We start from the raw sequence: 20,294 nt of genomic DNA on the forward strand, positions 1-20,294 counted from the left end.
AGGAGTTTGCATTGCACTTTTCAGGATTGAAGTGGTAAATTAATTACATTAATTGCACAGATGTAACAGGACCCAGCTGAAGAGCTTTGGTTGTCAAATTGACGTTGAATAAAAAGTGATCTTGGGTTCTTACCTACCACTTTGAGGTGTTGGCCTGGGGAGTACAGTGATCAGCTATATGCTCATCAACTTTTGAGGCTCGGAATTTCGTTTTCATTTATTCTTCAGATGCTGGGCTGATCTGGAAATAGTCAGCATTTCTGGAAACCAGGCAGTGACTTCGGGGCAAGGAACTTGCTGACTCATTTCTGGGTAGCTCGTGTTAACCCTTGTGTCACATCCAGCTGCCCGGGAAGGAGGAGGAGGAGGAGATGGTGGTGGTGCTGCACGGGCAGGAGCTGACAGTGAAGAGTTGAGATTGCAGCAGGGAGAGGTACTGAACTCTTGGCAAGGAAGCCGGTGGTAGATGCAGCTTTGGCATACCCAGGGCGGTCTGCAAGCAAGGATGGGCTCCATACGTGCTAGACAAAAGGGATGGCGGGTGGCCAGGGGCTCTGCGAGGCAGCAGCATGTGCTTGTTGTTGGGGGTGAGTGTCCTTGGCACAGAGCTGAAAGGGCCCTGCCATTGTCAGCCTCCTCTTGATTGCTCTGCGGGCCTGGAGGGGGATCTGTTGTGTGTTTTGTTTGTCATCTTTTGTTTGCAACTTGAAGCAATCGGCAGAGGGTAATTGCGTTGTTTGTTTCTGACAGCCCTAGCAGAGCATCCTCTGTTGTTTGTCAGGCCTTGCTAGCTGTGCGGGCGGGAACCTGCGGAGGAAGGACAAGACAGCCACGGATCCCTTTGTCGGTGGAGTGGGCCTGGACCAAGGGCAGCTGGGGCAGTGTCTGACCCTGGCTGTGCCGCCTGCCAAAGCCCCGCTCTGCGCCCAGTGCTGGCTCCTTCCCCTGAATCCACTTGCTGGGTGATCACTGGGAATGGCAGCAGGGGATCCTGCCAGCCGAGTGCAGACGAACCCGAGCTGCTGTGGAAGGTGCCAGAGCACCAGAGGATCAGCGGCCCAGGGAGGACACAGGTCACCACCCCGGTGTCACTACCAAAGACATGATACCATGAAATCATAGCTGCAGCAGGTGAAGCTGAGGCCCAGCTCTGGGTCACCTTTCAGGGCTGAGCCTTTGCAGTGGTTCTGCCCATCCATCACTTTATAAGCAGACAAAGGGCACATTCCTGCTGCAAGTAACTTTTAGGGAAGAAAGCACTTTGCAAAAAGCCAACACTTCCATTAGCCCAAACAGCCTGCACTGTCACCCTGGGCCTGCTGCAGGACCACACCAACCTGCTGCATGGCCCTGGAGCGCTGCAGCCTGCCTGAAATGTGAGGGGTCCCGAGGTCACCATCCACAGCCAAAAATATCCATCTCCTGAACATCTCCTGGTTGGTGACAGGGAGGAGAGCCACCGGCCTGTTGGGCATCGTGTGGTGGAAGGCTCGTGCCAAATTGCTGCGGGTCTCTGCAGACAGAGCCCACTGCAGTCGGGCGGCCGTGGGGCTGGGGCTGCCTGTATCAATTGGCAGAGATCCGTGTCTCAGACTCATGTGGGGAGTGTGCTGACCCACAACAGGATCGAAATCAGTCATGCCCTGAGAAGTATAAGCTACTTTCCGGTTTGCAAGCAGCAGGGTCCCCTTGGTGGTTTGCACCTTTCTGATTATTTTTAAAAACATTTTGATACACTGCCAGTGCAAAGAGAAGTGGTTTCCGTCTGCTGCCTGCTCTTTTTAACAACAGGATTTTCAACATGTTGATGTATAAGTGATTTACATTTTGATTTAATGGGGTTTTTTTTCTCTCCTTTCCCCCAGCTTGATTTTGCCTTGCCTGTTTGGCACAGGAGAGTGCAGGTCTGTGCCACACACATGGCCTTTGTGGCTTTTGCTCTGCATGGAAGGCATGAGGAGCACTGCTGACCTGCCAGTTGAGGGGGTTTTAGGCACTGCTTGGTTAATGCAAGGACTATGCAGGTCTGGTCCTGTTCATATCACCTGGTCACAAAGACCAAAGCTAATTCAGAGAGACCAGGGAGTAACATACCCGTCATCTGCAGCATTTGGAATTCCCTTTTGATCTTAATTTTCCTGCCATAGGGCTCACAACTTTTTTATCTTTTCTTCTTCTTCTTCTTCTTTTTCATCTTTTTTTTCTGGTCTGTTTATCTCTATCCCATAAAAATCAGCTGTGAAAATCTGAGCTTTGTGATCTTTCTGTGTCATTGCTGTGTAACACATTAAGATGACTTGTAGTTTTCCTTATGTTCCCATTGCCTTTTTCTCCATAGAAAGGCTGAGGATGCTCTGGTTTTACTTTAAAAACAGATTTTAGTGTGTATCTCTCACCTTAAAGTGTTTAAACTGGTGCATTTCTAAAAATGTCCCTTCTCTGAAGTGCTTATCTAGAATTAAAGCTGCATAAGTATAAAAATAAAGACATGCTAGATTGTAGACTTTATATTTGGGATCCCATCCACAGAAGTCAGGTCTCTCCTTTCTCCTGTGTCTTCTGTATGAATTTTAGCAATTTTCTAGTCTCAGGGACCAGAAAAATGTAACTTGTATGCAGACAACAATCAGAACCCTTATTGCCTTCCTTTATGTGTATATTTTTTAACTTTAGAAACCCCTCAGGCACTCTCTATGGATAAAGAGAAGCCACATCTTTCACAGAGTATATTAAGAAAGTACCTGATCACAAATAACACTAGGTTTGTAATTTAACTGTTTATTTTTAGTGGGCTAGGTATTAAAATGTGAAAAAAGAATAATAGTAACTGCTGTGATACATGAAATTATATGGTTTTAAAACAATTTGAGTGTATGTGAGATTTTAACTATTATATGCATATTCCAAGATGCATAAGTGGTGACAAAGCAAAATGTATTTGGGGAAAAAATTATAATATTACTGATAATCTTATATTTTTGCTGATACAATGTAATCTAATTACTTTGAACTTACTTTAAATATCTTTGAAAACTTTTATGTTCCTAACCTTGTTGTGGAAAAAGTCACACTTCTGGCATGGTCTGTATTTAAACTGGACAGAGACAAACCAAGAACCAGTGCTCTGAACTTCTTGAAGCATTGCCTCTATGAGAAAGGGGCACAAACTGGTTTTGGGACTTTTGAAACAGTGAGGAACATTAAGAATCTACTTTGGTTTAGAATCCTGTAGACTGGCAATGCTGACAATGGGTTTTTTACCGATTTAATTCTATTTCCACATCTGTCTGGATCATGTTTAGAAGCTTCCGGGAGCTGAAAACACTGTAAAACAACTTTTTTTCCCCCCTGTGGTTTTGATTCTGTTTGAATTGTAGATAAAAAAAGGAAAAGAAAATCAAACAAACCCCAAACCAAAAATTTTGCAGATTTTCCTTGAGAAACAGATTTCATCTTGGCTGAAATTGGCTTTGTCTTGCCTGAAGTTGTTTTGGCGTTGCATTTCTCCAACTACTTTTCTGGTTTCAATGCTTTTTGAGTCTGAAAGCTTGTGGGAACAGCTGATTCCTAGCCCCAAGGACGCAGGTTCAATCCCTGTATGAAATTAATTTAAAAGCTGGACTAAACGATCCTAGGGATTTCAATGGGTCCCTTTCAAATCAAAATATTCTGTGATAACCGATATTGTTGTATACAGATTCTAATTTAATGCCAGTCCTTGTATCCTTGCAGTTTGTCATCATGTTTCATTTTGCCTGGGTGTGCTTTCTGAACATCCTTGTATCTTTGAGGAGGGGCTGATGACTGAAGATATACATAGCTCTGAAGAGCTTTTGTAATGCCATTAAAGCTTTGTATTCTTTTGATAAAAACTTCACTTTGGTACAAAAGCAACCTGGTCATACATAACTGAGGAAACTTATACTTAGCAGTTCAAAGAGAAGTCATGGGACCTGGAAAGATGGCTTTTGAAATTATTAAATGGTTGCTATTGTACAAACCCATCATTGTGCTTGATGACATCAGAAAGAGCTTTATTTTGTAATGGAGCTCAGAGTTTGCAAGGGGAAATTAGGGATGATCAAAGGAGAACAGCTGGGACTTACACAGAGAAATGAGCAGAGTCCAGTGCAAATTATCTGAGGAGAAAGGTCTCAAATCTGTCCTTTTGCTTCACCTCTACTTCACTGCTGGTCTTTTTCCATTACTACTCTCTTACTGCTCTAAAATTATTGTAAGTTTTAGATTCTTCTACAAAGCAATATATTCCTACTGATTATTGCTAGGTTGAATAACAAAAGAGAATGAAAAAGACAAACTTTACTTAAATCTAAGTTCTTAAGTTTACTTAAATCTAAGTTCTACACCCACTCATAACCTTTTGACTAATAACATAACTTCTGAAAAATCCTGTTGGGTGCAAATGCCTCCATGCCACCCCACACACATTGCTGGGGTAGTCCAATTGCTGAACTCTCTGCAGGTAATTTTGTTCAGTCTTCAAAAACACTTCAGCTTTTTGCTGAGATCATGGTTAGAAGTCAAGTTCAGAAATTAGTCTGGAAAGAGTTAAGAGTGATGTGAAATGGGCAAAGCTGCATGTCAGCTGTCCAGTTTCTTCTCAAGGGGCATGCTCATTGCATATTCACTGCCAAGGAAGCAGGATGGACCTCCTCAGTCATCACCTGCAAGTTCTCACTTGTCTTTGTTAAGACTTCTTCAACAAACACATTCTCTTTATTGCAGTAACTGCAACAAGAACAGCAACATTTCCTCCTACCTGCCAGTTACCTTTAGATTAACAGATGGATGTTAGATAGACAACATAAGGACATTAATTTGAGGAGTTTTCTAATATCTGTTTGAACTAGATCATATTTTTCAGGTGTGTTTGATTTAAAGCTTAAAGGAGAAAAACCAAGCACATTTTAAGTTCATCACTTTTCCTATTGTGAGGTGCAATAAGGAAATTTAGGTCTATCCTGAATCATTTTGTCTGTTGTCTGGGGGAAAAAAGAAAGGGCAAACACAACACCTAACTAAAATGTCTCCTCTTCACCCTGTCTTTCACTAGTGGCTCTTACCTCCTCAGATAGCATGTGACCATGCAGTCAGTTGAAGTAGGATTTGGCACATCCAAAGGAGCAGAAACATCTGCAGCAGCAGTAGGATCTGCCTCCACCAGACCAGCTGGGGTTGAACTACAAAACATCCATGGCAACAGATAGACCCCACACTCTACCCCTGACTCTAAATAGGGGTCAGAGGGGAGCACATGGCCAGAGGAATCTTAAAACTATGATAAATTAGCAAATGAAGAATACTATGAAAGTGAACATTGATAATCCAGCCCTGTTTACTCAGTATTATCCAAAAGCACCTTCCCTCAGCTCCTAGCCATAGCATAGTGTCATGCCTTTACAAGCTAAATAAAGAGCCCTCTACTGCTAAAAATCTACTTGACAAGGTGCTTAAGCTGCTGAAGTGTACAGAAGATAATAAGGTCAATTTGTCTAGCTAAAGTAATACTCCTCTCTGCAGAGGCTCGGGTCAGATAAAAGGCTGTCATGATTTTGTAGAAACTGATTGAGGAAGGGAAATAACATTTATGTCATATGGTGCGTTTATATTAATATAACTGCACTTGCATGTGATATCTTCATGATACGTTTGTCTGTGACAAACAAGGCACCTCTCTGGCATGGTTACTATTTCCAGGTTTAGAACAGGCTTTACAGGAATGGAGATGAGATCTGGCTGCATGGACTGTTCTACACATTGTATTGAAAGACATCAACCAGTTGGAGTGAGTGAGTCCAGAGGAGGGACACCAAGTTGATTAGAGGGATGGAGAAGCTCACCTACAAGGCAAGGCTAAGAGAATTGGGTTTGTTCAGCCTGGAGAAGATGAGGCTTCAGGGTGACCAGATTGCAGCCCTCCAGTACCTGAAGGGAGCCTACAAGAAATATGGAGAGGGACTTTTTACAAGAACATGTACTGGCAGGACAAGGGGTGCTAGCTTTAAAGTGAAAGAGGGTAGATTTAGATTAGATGTTAGAAAAAAATCTTTACTGTGAGGGTGGTGAAGCGCTGGAACAGGTTGCCCAGAGAAACTGTGGATGCCCCATCTCTGGAAGAGTCCAAGACTGGGTTGGATGGAGTTCTGAGCAACTTGGTCTAGTGAAAAGTGTCCCTGTCCATAGCAGAGATGGAACTAGATGATCTTTAAAGTCTCTCCCAACCCAGACCATTCCAATGATCCTACAATTCTATGTCATCATCTGTCTTTAGGAGATTTTGCTATTGGGTTTTGTTTTCTTTTTCCCTACATTGCACATCCTTGTAATAAAATGGCCTCAAATGACAGTGAAATAACTTCTATTAAAACTATGTGACCATATAGCACAGTGTCAGTTTCAGGACGTTCTTTTTTTGTAAAAGCAAACCCCCCAAACTAACACCATCAGTCCAGACTTACGGTGTGCTGTGGCCTTATTTCAGCTTGCCAGTGCTGAGAGACAATGCATTTGCCATTTGTAGTCACCTAATCTACTCAGGGCCAGGCTGTTGCCCCTCCTGTGCTTTAAGTTATGCCACCAGAGTTCAAAAGCCAGGCTTACGACAAAATAGCTTAAACCACTGCTGTTGTGGTGACTCACATTACAAATCTGCTGCCTCTGAAACCTAGTGGTTGGTACTCTCACCTGAGGCAAAATAAAGGGAAACCTGTCACCTGCCACCATGGGTGCTTAAGGCAAAGAGTTTAACTTAAAGCAGGAATAAAAGCAAAACACATTCCCAGTAATGTCTTCCAGGAGTTGTGTCTGTACCTATTGAGGCTCAGGGGCTGCTGCTGTCAGGTGGAGAGTGAGGAAAGCAGCTGAGACAAAGCTCCCAGGCTGCCTCATGTCTGCTAGGGGCTGTCAGACTGCTTTAGCTCTGTTAGTAACACATTATAGTTTAAAGCTTCTCGCTTGTGCCTTTTAAATGTCATATCTGAAATCCTCTGCCCACTCACTGGAAGCAATCTCAGTGGCTTCAACAGACAATAGGGATGCCACATTTCCAGGTGACCATATGTTATCTCTGTATCTGCACTTCTGTCTTTGCTGCTGTTTGTCAGTGCCTGTACACAGAGGATACCTGACTGCAGTATTTCACAAGGACACATGAAAACAGTTAAATACACATCAAAAAATATTTCTCCTTTTATCCAAGAGGATGCAACAATTCCAGACAAAGGTAAATCCATAGAAATGCAGGCTAATACCCAGTTCCTAAAAATATGACTAACTTCAGTCAAAACATGGTGTGAATGACAGAGCTGTGTGCAGGTTGTATCTGATGGATGTGAACCACACTGTGCAGTGCAGGAGGAGGACATGGGAGAGAATCCACAGGAAGCCTCTTGATATTGCTCACGAATCTGCTACGTGTCCTAAATGGTGTCTGCCTTCACATTTCTCTTCCATCTCTTTTTCGTGAGAGGATAAACTGTTTTGAACAGCACAAAAGCCACTGTGATCCTGTAGTGGGCTTGAAGAGACAGCCCACGGACAGATATTTTCAAGTGTGCCATCCCAGTGGCAACTTCCCTGAAATGACTGAGTGATGGTGCAGTCTGCCTCATCCACTCCAAAATTAATGAATGGTGAAGGAGCACTGCAACCAGTGAAACAAATAAAGCACAGAAGGAAACCCAAGAATACCTTAAATTGAGTTCAATATTTTTTCCTCTTATTAAGTTGAACCATTCTTAGCAAACAAATGTGGATTTGCCCTTGCAAATTAGAAACTTGCATTTAGAACTCACATATATTTATCTGTGGTTGTGACCATGGGTTTCCAAGAACACAGAAAAGCAATTTGTATTATGCAGTTAACTTTTCAAACAATGTATGAGAAGCACCCTCCAAAAGAGAAGTCTCAACACCAATATGGCCTAATTCTTTTGTTTCCTGTAAGAAATCTGTAAAAGCCAGTGATAGTTAGGAGGCTGATTGGATCTGATATGCCTTCAGGATAAACCTGAGGCCAGTGATGACTTGATTGAATAGCCCCATCACTGTACATCAGAGGTGTTTGGAGAATTTATTTTGCTTTTGCCTTTTAAGTCACTTAAGTAGCTTAAGCTAAGTTGTTTCTCTGATGCCCTCTGTAGACAGTGAGGAGCCTGAGAATCTTTGGAAAACCTTCCAGTCCTGTCCTTCACTCTGCTTTTCTGCATATGCATGGCCTTGTCCCCTGGTAGAACAGATAGTTTGTGGATAAACCTTGAAATTATTTCCTATTTAACTCTGGAAAACCTTTGAGGAATAAGGAGATATGAAGAACACAAGAGTGAAGCTATTACATGTGTATATGTGACAAAAAATTCCAGCTGTATAGTATATAAAGCATATAGAAAGTATATAAAGTATATAGAAAGTATATAAAGCAGGCTTCCTTCATACAGTTCAGTGTTTCGTCTTCCCCTAATGAGAAGTGCCCACTTTGCCTTTTCTCTCAACTCTTCATTGAAAGCTCCCAAGCAAAAACCAGAAGCATGGCATTTCCCCTCATATGCACAGAGAGCAGTGAGAGCCTCCAGGTCTGCTGAGAGAATCTAAGCAGTCTGGACTTGATCCCTTATTTCAGCAGAAAAAAAGGAGAGCACGGGGAGGCTGAGGAATCCTGTCATTGAGTAAATAAGAACTCAACACTTAGTCTGCACAATGCTAAACGTAAGGGAAATTTCCTGTAATTCACTGATGCATTTGAGGATATGCAAAAATTTGGTCTAATAACCTTCAGAACAGAAGTATAGCAGCTATTTCAGGTTGAGAATATTATGCTGCTGTATGGTGCAAATAAATAACCATGTCCTGAGAGAGGAATCATTGTATTCAGAAGCTATTTGTTTTTACTGTGAGAATCTTTAAATATGCACTGTTTATTTATCTCTTAAGCTACAAGTGCATCTCTCCTTCCCCACTAAAAAATTTCCATGTGACATTGTCATTTAACACTTCCAACTGTTGGTAATACAGTACATCTGTTTTGAACAGGATTAAAATTTGGTTTTACACTCAGTCCCCTCTTAAATCTTTAACAATAACAAAATCACAAATTTAGGGCAGATTACAAACATATTTATATTTTCTAAACATTCAAGAAGTTTCATGGCTCCTAAAAACCCAGCATGAGAGCAAGAACCTTGTCAAGAGATAATAAAGCACCCATCTAGAATTAATTCTGATCTAATCAAATCTAATTTGATCTGATCTAATCTAATCTCATGTCTGTCCTACCAGTAGGACTTTGTTATCTGCAGACATGATGCTCACACAATGGATTGGGAAGTTACTCCCTGCTTTAGACATGAGTATTTTAATAGCTGGGCTGGTTAGTCCTCAAATTCTGGTTTCATGGGATTGTGCCATGGAAAGGGAGGTAGATTGCTCTGGCACTGCTATTTGTGTTTGCATCATGTCTAGAAGCAGCAGGTGTGGTTCTTTCAGGTGATCTACTCCTCTGCAGAGAGTGAGAGTAATTTTAACAGTAACAGCTGGACTGGTCTAAGGAAAATATCTAGGGGAGGCAATCTGTGTTACTAGCTCAAGTAACATAGTTGAATAAGATAGTTGGAAAAAAGGGATAACCTTTCAGAAACATCAATTTTTTAAAATTGTTTTCTTTAAAGTTCATTCTTTCCAGCTGTCTTAATTGCTCTGGTAAAAATCATTATTTACTCCTGGAGAGCTTTCCTTGCTGTTGTATTCTTGTGTGGTTTCTTCATTTCCTCACCTCTAAAGAGCTGACCGGTCACTGAGAGATATGTCAAGTCACTGGGGGGATATGACAGAGCTACAGGGACACCATCTTCATGCTCAAAGTGAGCAGGTTCTGGTTAAATACTGTGTGGACATCATGATGACTACCACACATATGCTGCAAAGCTGCAGGAGGCCTCCAGAGGATCTGCATTTCCTACTGGTTTTCCACTTTGCTATGGAAAAGCACAGAAAGAGGATTCTTTTTCCCAGATTTTTACCTGACTCATAGCCAAGCATATGTGTAAATGCTTTGCCGAACTGTTCTTTGTGAAGGCTGTTTGCTGACCCAAACCTACGGAGTCCTAATCCTTCTGTGCAATAACGTAAGTGAGGCTCTTCAGTACGTGTTGCAGTCTGTGCAGACACCTTGTCTGCGTCCATCTGAGTCAGAAAACAGCGGCAGGGAAAATCCCTGGGACGGGAACTCAGTCATCTGTGCTGCTACCCGGTCCAAGCGGGCAGCAGCCCTCCCAGCAGGTCGCAGGCAGTGCTTGGGAGCCAGCATGGGCCATTCCCAGTGACCAGACCGGAGGCAGGTTTTGGAAAAGGAGAGCAGCCGGTAGCATAGACACAGACCATACTGTGCTGGCTGGCCTCCGTGGCCAAAAGCAGTCCCTGGCAGGTTGAATTTAAAGATGTATAGGTGCAGGTTTAATTTAAATCTCTACAGGTATGGCTTTAAAGCTGAAATATCTTTGGGTGACAGAGGGATGGCAAATAGTGTCCTTGTGCCAAATATTGATAGGTGTTTAATATACACTTTGGGCACATGCTGTGACTGGGTAAGATTGCCCACTGATGTTGTGTGAGTGCTCCTGATTCCTGCAGTGCTGTGGTGCGGGATGAGCACGACAGAGGAGAATCACAAGTGTAAAGTGCTTTAAAGATCATACTCCAGCAACTCTTACCAGAAAAATACTCTTCATTTGAAGTGTGATTTTTTTAAACAGCGGCTCTATACTACCAAAAGCCTTTTGTGGATGCAGTTACACTAAGGAAAATGTAAAAGCAATGACCAGTACAGCTTCTTTGGTTTGAGGTGTCCCTGTGAGCTGCACGGTCAGAAACCTGATGTTGTAGGCAGAAGCAGTTCCTCAGGTGGAGGGCACAGCCAATGTTACCTGGTCTTCTTCTTCTAGTGCACATTTATCTACCCTTTGCAGCACTACTGAATTTTTGGTTATAAACCATTTTTGCATCAATTCCCATGGGTAGTTTTAAAGAGTTATCTGTTCTCAAACTGGTGTCAGTTCCAGTGACCCTTCCTGCCAAGAGCAGTGATGGGTCTGGTCTGAGCACTCACAGGTGTTGAGGACTCCCTCCTGCCTCTCCATACCTTATCTCATGACCATTGCCACTTGGCCACATGGTGCTATCCCTCTTCCTTGGTGGACAGGATCAAATCTCTCACTAAGCCTGCCCCAGGGGGTCAGTTACTCTGAGTTTGCATTGCAGCAAATTACAGTGCTTGATTTTTCACTCTAATCTCAGGAATAATAATTCTTCTGAAATCCGTCTGGAGTGAAGACAGAAGTAAACCAAGTTTAGAATATTTACTAAAGAGAATTTAAGGCAGGCAGCTTGGAAGTCTCAAAAAGATGCCTAACATCAAGTAGAAAAATTCCTTCTCCAAGGAAATCTTGTGTGCTGCGGAAGAACTGGAAATGCACTATATATAGTATAAGAAAAGAAAAAGTCAGATCTGAAGTGACACAGTGACTGACTGGTACCATGTTCTATTACGGATTGCATAGGGTTTACTGTACAAGCATCATCCATCTGCACACATGTACACTCCCTTGTGCCTCTGGTATTAGCAGTAGAAATTCACATGCACACACATATTTCTAGTACAAAGCATATGGGGCTTAAGAGAAAAACCTGTCGGTAAGCAAACTGGGCAGTGTTTGGATTGCACATTAACAGTGCTGTAGGGCCATCAGCAGGTAGGTGGTCCCAGGAAGAAAAATAACACGTCCATTATATTTCCTGTTTTCTGAAAGGAGGAATTGATACCCCAGTGCCAACACATCACTGCCCCAAGCTGGCAAATGTCTCTGCGTGTGCAGGAGATAGGGCACAGCAGGGAACTGCAATGCTGGCACTTAGTGGATTGCATGTCAGCCTCCTCTCAGTGGGCTCTGCAAGCCCATCAAGGGCACAGATAGAAGACAGGAGATTTGCCACTCACTGAGAGGCTGTGGGAGCAAAATGCAGCTACATAAATGCTTTTTTCCTCTGCAATAGACTTGGTATTTGAAAAGAGCCTCAAGAGCAAAGGGTAATGGGAACCATTATCTGTCCCGTGTAAAATGTTTGTCCTGTAGTGTAACAAAACTTTTCAGAGAAGAGTAGTTGAAGTGATTTGGGCAGAATTCTTGTTTTTCCACAAGCTCTTTGAATAAGAGATGAAAGATTGGACTGTGTTTGCTCTCAGTTCAGGACTCCACTATACCAGCAGACTGGCAGATTTCCAACAGAAAGATACTCCCCTTGGAGAACTTGTGATCTGAAAGGTAGACAAGAAGCTCTGAACAGAGACACGGGTCCATCAGTCAGAAACAGTGGGGTATTTCTGCTTAGTGCTCCTGCAGGAGATCTAATGAAAAAGTATGGGTTGGGAATAACATTACTGCTTTTTGATGTAGTTTTCTGGAAATGCATCTCAGCAAAGCACAGAGTTAAGAATGATAAGGCTGAGTGAAGGGAATTAATCAACCTGGTCACAACTGTGTGGGATGCAAGGGACAAATCTCAGTGATTAAAGGCTTACAAGCCCCAGGGCAAGTGATGATATGACTGTTGTGTGGTGGTCTCAAAACTGGGCTGGATTTATTTCTAGCATTTAATGTGGCTTAAATATATCCTTGAGCTGGGCATGGTGAGGGAAGATGGCTCTTTGACATCAAGTCCTGACCACAAAACCCGTCAATGAAACAGCAAATGAGAGAAGGCATGGCTACCACCCTAGTCCAAAGAAGGCTGCCTGTCTACAAGCAGGTCATGCAGAGAACTGAACGAGCTGCACAGGCCTCTGCGTGGCAGGGCTGTGGCGCTGCAAGTACAGCGAGCTGCGCCTGCTCTCATTTTCCTGGTGATAAACACCTACGGTCTGATTCTTCTGGCTCTGCACTCTGCATGGTCATTAACACCGCTTTGAAGAGTTGGGTTAGTGGGTGTAAAATACTACTGTTTAGTAAGGCATCATTTTACCACCACTTCACAGCACTGCAAAATGAGAATCTAGACTATGGAGCAGTGAAAACCTGAGCCTCAAGTATTCATCTCATTAGAGAATCCTTTGCTGTGTATATGGGAAATAACAAGGGCAATTCCATCTGTCCTGAAATTACACAGGCTGCCGGAGTTTGGTCTGAGATTTTAATGGAAGACTACAGCAACAGAATAGAAAAAATATTAAATTAATATACAGTAGTGGATTTGGAGCAGGGGCTGGATTTTACTTCCCATTTTCCTGCATTTATGTGAAACATCAAGCAACACCTTCTCTACTGCATTTAAAATAATTTGTATAAATATATGCATGGATAAACACATGTATATGTAGGTAGTGTAAATACATATTTGGAGATGACACTATTCTCAATATGTTTTTCAGGGAAATTCTGTTTGAAAAAAAAATATTTTGCCCTTTCATGTGGATTCTCACACTCTTGATATGTGTCTTGCCTGTGAAAGGTAAGTACTTAATGTTTTTTTCTTTCTTAGTTTAGTTTGGGTGCTTTTTTTTTTTTTTAGGTCTTCTTTGCCATAGGCCCTGAAAACAATAATAAAAAACTACTGTGGCAGTTGCTTCAGTGTGGCTTGCCAAAGGGGTGTTAAGAAATTTTTCTGGTTGTTCTGTATGTGTGAGCTGCAAAGAGGTGATAAATTGCTGAAGGAAATTAAAGCGGGGGGTTGAAGCTCAAGTTTTGTGCACTTCTGATTCAAGCAGTCTGGGTTATAAGCTGCTGGTTTTGTTAGAAATCAAAAGTTTAGTTGCTCTAAACCCAGGGGTGCTGCAAAAACAGATTAATAGATGAAGAACATCATGCAGCCTCTGGTGCTCCCTGTGCTTGGTTTACTCAGGTGCTGGATAAAGAAACCAGAGTATATCAGCGAGGAGCAGCTGAAGTGGTAGTCGTAATACTTTGCACAAGCAGTCATTTCTAATCATGGCAATTCCCGGAGCAGGGCTCTGCCGCCCTCCCCTTGTTGCCATGTGCAGGCACCCAGCCCATGTGCCCATCCCATCAGATGCCAGCTCCTCCTGTGCCACTGCCTCACTGACAGTGAAGAAGGTTGGCTATCAGCTCAAAATTTGTTTCTTGGATTCTTTCAGGCCCATTTAGCCACCACTGCCTCTCAGTGAATGATGCTGTGCTGTCAGCAGGGAAGTTGTGGCTGCCAGTTGCGGCTGATAGCTGGTCACAGCTCAGCTGTTTTGCTTTGCCCTACAATGGCCTGAGTGTGCTCATCCTTTCCAAAATTAAGATCTTTTTCATTTATGCATTCAGCTGTGGTGTTGGCATGAGTCCCCATGAAGAGGTTTTCTTTCCTTCCCTCCTTCCCCCAAGTTCAAGGTTGTTGCAGTTTTACCTTCAGCATCATCAGCTGAACACCAGTAATGCTGGCTCTTAGCTGGAACTTTGGGTCCAAACATTTTGCAATGTTCCATGAAGGAAGGGAAGTTCTATGGACTCTGAGCTGCAGATGGGAACACCAAGGTGTAGGGCTGTAGCAGGCTGCTGCATTATTCAGCAACAGGCAAGGAAGCCTGGCCAGGCTGGATGATGGCTCAGAGCAGCACGTGGCTACACTGCTAGGAAGGACCTTCAGTCATCACTCTACCATCTTGCCTTAAACCTGCGTGAAACTTGCTTCAGCCCCAGCTCTGACATGGCCTGAGAGCTGCCCGCAGCAGTGTGGGGGGTTGCACAGGCTGCTGCTGCCCTGCTCTGCTGCTCTGGCTGGCTCCTTGGCCACAGCTGCGCTAGGTTGAGAGCGGTATTTGCAGCCACACTTCACACGCCATCCCCTTTCTGCAAGCTGATTCTCTCCTTCATCGATGGCTGCAACTTGGGAGCTAGTGAGGTGTGAGTCAGCATCTGCTGCCTGCTTTTGGGGTGAGAGCAGAAAGGCAAGGGCAGTAACACCTACAACACCCAGTGTGCCTTAGATGTCTGTCACTCCCAGAGGTCCAGATTACACATGTTTTCTTGGACTTGCTGCAATGGTGAGGACCCAAGAGGAGAGTGGGATGTGCCTGTTGAGATCAGCTGCAAGTAGTGATGCACAGGGCAGGGGCTTCCCAGGCTGATGACCGAAACTGCAGTGTTGATGTCTGAAGTCTGCCACTTCCCTGTGACACTATCACTGCTTGAAAGAACCATACTTTTGTTCATTTGTAAGGCTGTGAAAACACATACATGCACAAACACATATCCAGGATGAGGCTGAAGTGAGATATCAGTGCTCAGGTTCCTACAGATGTGCGTGAGGCTCAGGCATTGCCATACCCATGTGCAGCCTGGCAGGGGGTATTGTAGCACTGCCCACCAAATGCTGCTGGGCAAGGCATCCCAGGCACTTTGGGCCAGCTTCAGCACATGCAAAAGGATGTATTACCTGACTGCAAAGAGGCTACATGAAAGAGGAAAGGATTGAGGCTGTCCTTTGTCTCTCGTATGCCTTGGTCCCATGAAATACCCCACAGTGCTCCTGCCTGCTGGGGAATGGGCTGAAGGCCCCGTATAGCAGACTGTGATGTTCAGCAGGTCAGGAATTGCCCACACAGAGTTTAGGCTCCTATGCAGAAGTAGGGATGTCTTCCTTTCCTCCAGGAAATGGGAGTTAAAAGGGATTCTCCCTTTAACCTGATTTGCCCCAAACCCTTTTGTTATAAAAAATATTGCCATTTGACAAAGAAAAGAGTCCATTAAGGCAAGCTTGCAAAACCCTTCAAAGCAGCAATGGCAAAACACTAAAACTGAAAGCAACAGCATATTGCCCTCAAATTGCATCCTTTGGCATTCACTTCTGAGATATGGGACTCTGGGAAACACCTGCTGCTTGGGGGGAACCTGGTGGGACAGGGTGGGAATTTCTGTAGCACAGATGGTGGCATGCTGCTGTATCTGCCACACTAGCACTGGACACAATCATGGACAATTTTCAAGGATCTGGGAAGACATGTCCAGCTGTGGAACACGATAAAAAGAGATGTGAAAAGAACATGACAATGTCCAATTGGATGGTGTTGGGTGGTTCAGTGAGAGTTGTGAATACATATGTAACCAGTCTACTGACAAGCCAGAGCTTACATCTTGCCCACAATGTGATTTATCTTACAGTTTCAAGCAGTAAACCAATATAACCAAAATTATGTTATTCCTTCACAGGAAGAAGGACGGGAAGCTTTGTTTTCTCAATAATGTGTCAGGAATATTGCCCTCTGCCCTTGCACAATGCAGTGTAAACTTGCTTGTAATTTGTGCTGGAGGGGGGATGTCAGCTCTCTGTCTGTGTTTCATTGTAACTTACGCTTAAAATCCTTTCCTAGCATTGATCCTGGCTTTGATATGCATTAGTAAACATTCATGACACCGACATTAATCCAGAGTGAGCTTATAGTCATTTGTTATATTAGACACTAAAAAACAGTCACGAGGCCATGATTTGATAGTGTTATCTCAACACCTTGCACAGAGATGCAAGGCTGATTTGGTGACATATCATCCTTGACACATGACACATAGAGACCATGCTTCAATCAACACGCCATGCCTCTGGGCAGTGTGGTGTTACAGGCTCTGCAGGGGAATGCCACTGCCTGCAAAGCCGCCTCTCCTTCAACTAGTGGTGATGGCAGGGCTGCAGAGACTGGGAAACAAGAAACCAAGCCTGGTATTCAAAAATCAAATCCACCAAAATGTAACAATTTTCCTGCATGTTAATGATGTTTCATTATTTGCAGGCATGTCTAAGCAAGAACCTGCTTTTCCTATAATTACTTATTCTGCACATAAATTCAGGAGTAATGACCTTAGAGCTCAGATGGCCCTAGATGTAGCCATAAGCACATCATAATTTGTATTATTTCATTTAATTATTTAATTTAAATTTTCTACCCTAAATCATTCTGTTTATTTAAATTCTAGTCATCCTGATTTACTTGAGCATGGTGTGCCTGTGTGATGCCCCTGAAAATATATGATGGTCATGAGCAGTGGGTTGCAAATGGAGTTGCATTACTATTGGGGAGATGTGGTGGCCAATAAAATTTTCTAGGTATTAAATATATATATATATATAGAGAGAGAGAGTATTACCATTTGTTTAGAAGTGTAGTCAGGATGTGTTTTCTTAATCAGTAGCAATCTGTTTTTGCTTTGAGCAGGATCTGTCCTTAGCTGTCCATGAAACAGCAGGTTTCATCACTCCCCACACTCAAGTCTGTCTTCCAAGAGGGAGAAGAGATTGTGACAAACCTTTCTTGGTGTTAAGTGCAATTGATTGTGGTGTGACAGTGGCAGAAAATACAGGTGAAAGTGCTTCCTTACAGAAACCAGAGTTCATGCCCAAGCTCCTTCTCAATCCTATGTTTTAATGATGTGGATGTGCCTGTGTGGATGTGCCTGCCATATGAGGTGAGTGCTGACTTTTGGCTATACTAGTGGTAACAAAGGGTTACAGAAATGCTGAAACTCAAAAATACAAACATAAATACCAGGCCTCTGGCCCATCCACTGGGCATTTCTAATTGTCAGGTGAATGGATGAGAACTGTTGTGATAAATGTCATGTATCTCTTGGGTTGTTACACAACGGTGATAAGGAAAAAGGACACAGAAAGGAGAAAGCTGGGGCTGCCTGTCTTTACTTGGGAAATAACAAGCCCTTCGTTAGAAATGCCTTTTAAAATATTATCTGGAATTTATAAGATGGCAGGGTGAGTCTTGAAAAGACTGAGTTTTGAAGCATCACTGGTGAATATTATGTTGCTGCCAGGGCTTTGCACACACTGACACTCAGGCTCAGTGGCAGACAGGCAAAAGCACAGGTAAAAGCTGGAGAGATGGGAAAGTGCTCCCATGCTCAGCCTGTGCCACTTGCTGCGGTCAAAATGGCTTTCTGTCCTTGCAGGAGCTGTGGGCTTCAGTTCAGGGTCCCTGACATTTCATTGCCAAAATGAAAACCATACATGTATGTAAATATTGGATTGCTCAGAGTACCATTGCCAAGGGGCTGGAATACTAACATAAGGTGGGATTGATAGCAGTTTAATTTTCCAGGTTGCAAACTCTGCTTGCAAAAGCTTGCATACCATTCCCATCTCTCCTAGTGCCTCCATAAACAGACATACAACAATAAAGCGCCCCAGAGGGACTTGCAGGAGCTAATGAGTCCTCAAGGATTTACTCTGCTATATTCAGGCAAGAGAGTTTCCAGAAACAACATTGATCCTGCTAGGACAGTTAAATTAGGACTTTGGTCTTATGTCATCATTTACTTTCAAAAGAAAACTTACATATTTTTCCTTTGTGGCTATTCACAGGGCCATTTTGAGGGAGGCTCTTCTAATGTCTCCTTTAAAGTCTCTTGCTAACTCAGGGTGGCAAAAATGACCCCATGGCATGTTAGTAGCTCTGGTCATAGCTTGATGTGTGTGTGCAGGCTTTGATTAGGTACAGAGACTAGTAAATGACAGCAATTTTGCAAGCACTGTGCTACTGTGTACATGACGTGGGAGTTACTGTGGGTTACTGCTGAAATTTGCGGTGTCATGGGTAGTATGTAGGCATTCTTCAAAGCCTTGTGCACCCAGAAAGGTTTCATTGGTTTAATTTAAAACAAGTTTCACAGTGGGGAAAACTGTACAAGTACTTGGTTTCAGTTTAAACACAAATTATTTTAATGTCATCTCTTGGGCGAGAGTTATTTTTAATTTTTGTACCAAAATAAGTGGAATGAAATGAAAGCACTGGATGCCCTGGCACAGGTGTTGGGACCCTCAATTTGCATTGTTTTTCTTGAAAGCCTGTCAGTCAGTGGGGTCAGAGAGGAGTGCCAGACACATCCAGACACATTCTAACATCACAGTGTGAAGGATTTGTGTTTGGGAGCCAGAGCTAAGGCCACTGAGAAAGGAAAAGCCAAGAAGAGAGTTCTCTTAGTTGCACCTAATTCTGAGGATGTGCAAAAGCTCTTGGTCAAAGACATTGACTGTCTATTTCCAGCTTGGGCACCTTAAATTAAACCTTCTCCTTTTTGTGTCCAAACTGTTTGCCTTCTTTTTGCATAGCTCTCAGCCATGAAGCTTTGACCTGGCAATACAACACTGTCAGGCTGCTGCTGCTGTGGGAAGAATGAACCCCACTAAAAGGATGGACACATTTGTGAGGAAAGCCTCAAGTACTTCCCACATAGGTGATATATTCCTATGTCCAGTATTGTCTTAGCTGTAGTTTCAGCACTTCCCACTTAAGAGAAATTAATGGATGTGCAAAACATCACACAGTGAGTTAAGGACTTCCACCCAGTCAGAGGTTCGTCCCTCTAAACTGTGACCTTGTGTTCAAGCCAATGTCTTTGTAATATATATTTTAAAAATATATGAGCTAACATCTTGCATCTTTATTAATATATTGAGGGTCATTCCACAACATACACAGTAATTACTTTTCAGTGAGGTCCTAGATATATGAAAGATTTTTGAAAAAACAATACTTTTCACAGATGGCAAGTTTTAAAAAAATAAAGCTAACTTATTACTTGGAGGAGAGAAAAGGCCATGAAACAGGTATTTTTATTCAGCAAAAGAGAAAATTTTTAGCTTTTAAATGTGCAGAGACACTAAATCAACTATCACAAATGTGTGCTGGTGATGCAGCCAACAACACTTAATTATCAGTTCTACAGGAAAATTAGGTGAGAAAATGACTTGTCTTTTTATATTTATTTTATTTATAAAAGAATCCAAAGACAATGACAATTCTCTCACTACAGCATGTTAGACAAAGATGGCTTGTCTGTCTTTTTCTTCTGCCTTGGTGATACAGATTGATAAAACCCTGCGATGTACACAATTTAATTTGTGTTACTCTTTTTCAAAGTTGTTTTGTTGTTGTTGTTTTTCTTCTGCAGTGTTGAAGGAAGCTGTTTTGATAGACACAAAGCAGACTTATCTTTTATAAGGTCTAAGATTAGAAATATTTGAGATATGGAGACAAAAATGCTATTTGGTCTGATACATTGACCTTCTTTGCAATGTGTGTGCCATTGCTTTTCTATGTTGATATTATTTGTATAAGTATCTCACTTCTTTCTTCCTCATAAATAATTTGGTTCAGTAAGCGACATCTAGGCATGAAGATAGTGGTCATATTAATATGGCTTGATGTGTCCTCTGACATCCCAGCCTGATTATTTCTTTGCTGTGTAAGGGCAGAAATCAGCAGCCACAGGTGGAGGGAAGAG

General features: G+C 42.8%; 1 protein-coding gene across 1 annotated transcript in view; it reads left to right on the forward strand.

Moving 5' to 3' along the window:
- Window positions 1–20,294, forward strand: part of LOC134562933 (basic proline-rich protein-like) — a 126,426-nt gene that overhangs the window by 82,637 nt on the left and 23,495 nt on the right. Inside the window, exon 2 of the mRNA XM_063420612.1 lies at window positions 13,436–13,515. Within this exon, the coding sequence (XP_063276682.1) occupies window positions 13,496–13,515 (20 nt within the window). The 5' untranslated portion in view covers window positions 13,436–13,495. The remainder of the gene's footprint in view (window positions 1–13,435; window positions 13,516–20,294) is intronic.

This window comes from Prinia subflava, chromosome 1, assembly GCF_021018805.1.
Source record: "Prinia subflava isolate CZ2003 ecotype Zambia chromosome 1, Cam_Psub_1.2, whole genome shotgun sequence".
In the NCBI taxonomy this organism is placed as follows: domain Eukaryota; kingdom Metazoa; phylum Chordata; class Aves; order Passeriformes; family Cisticolidae; genus Prinia; species Prinia subflava.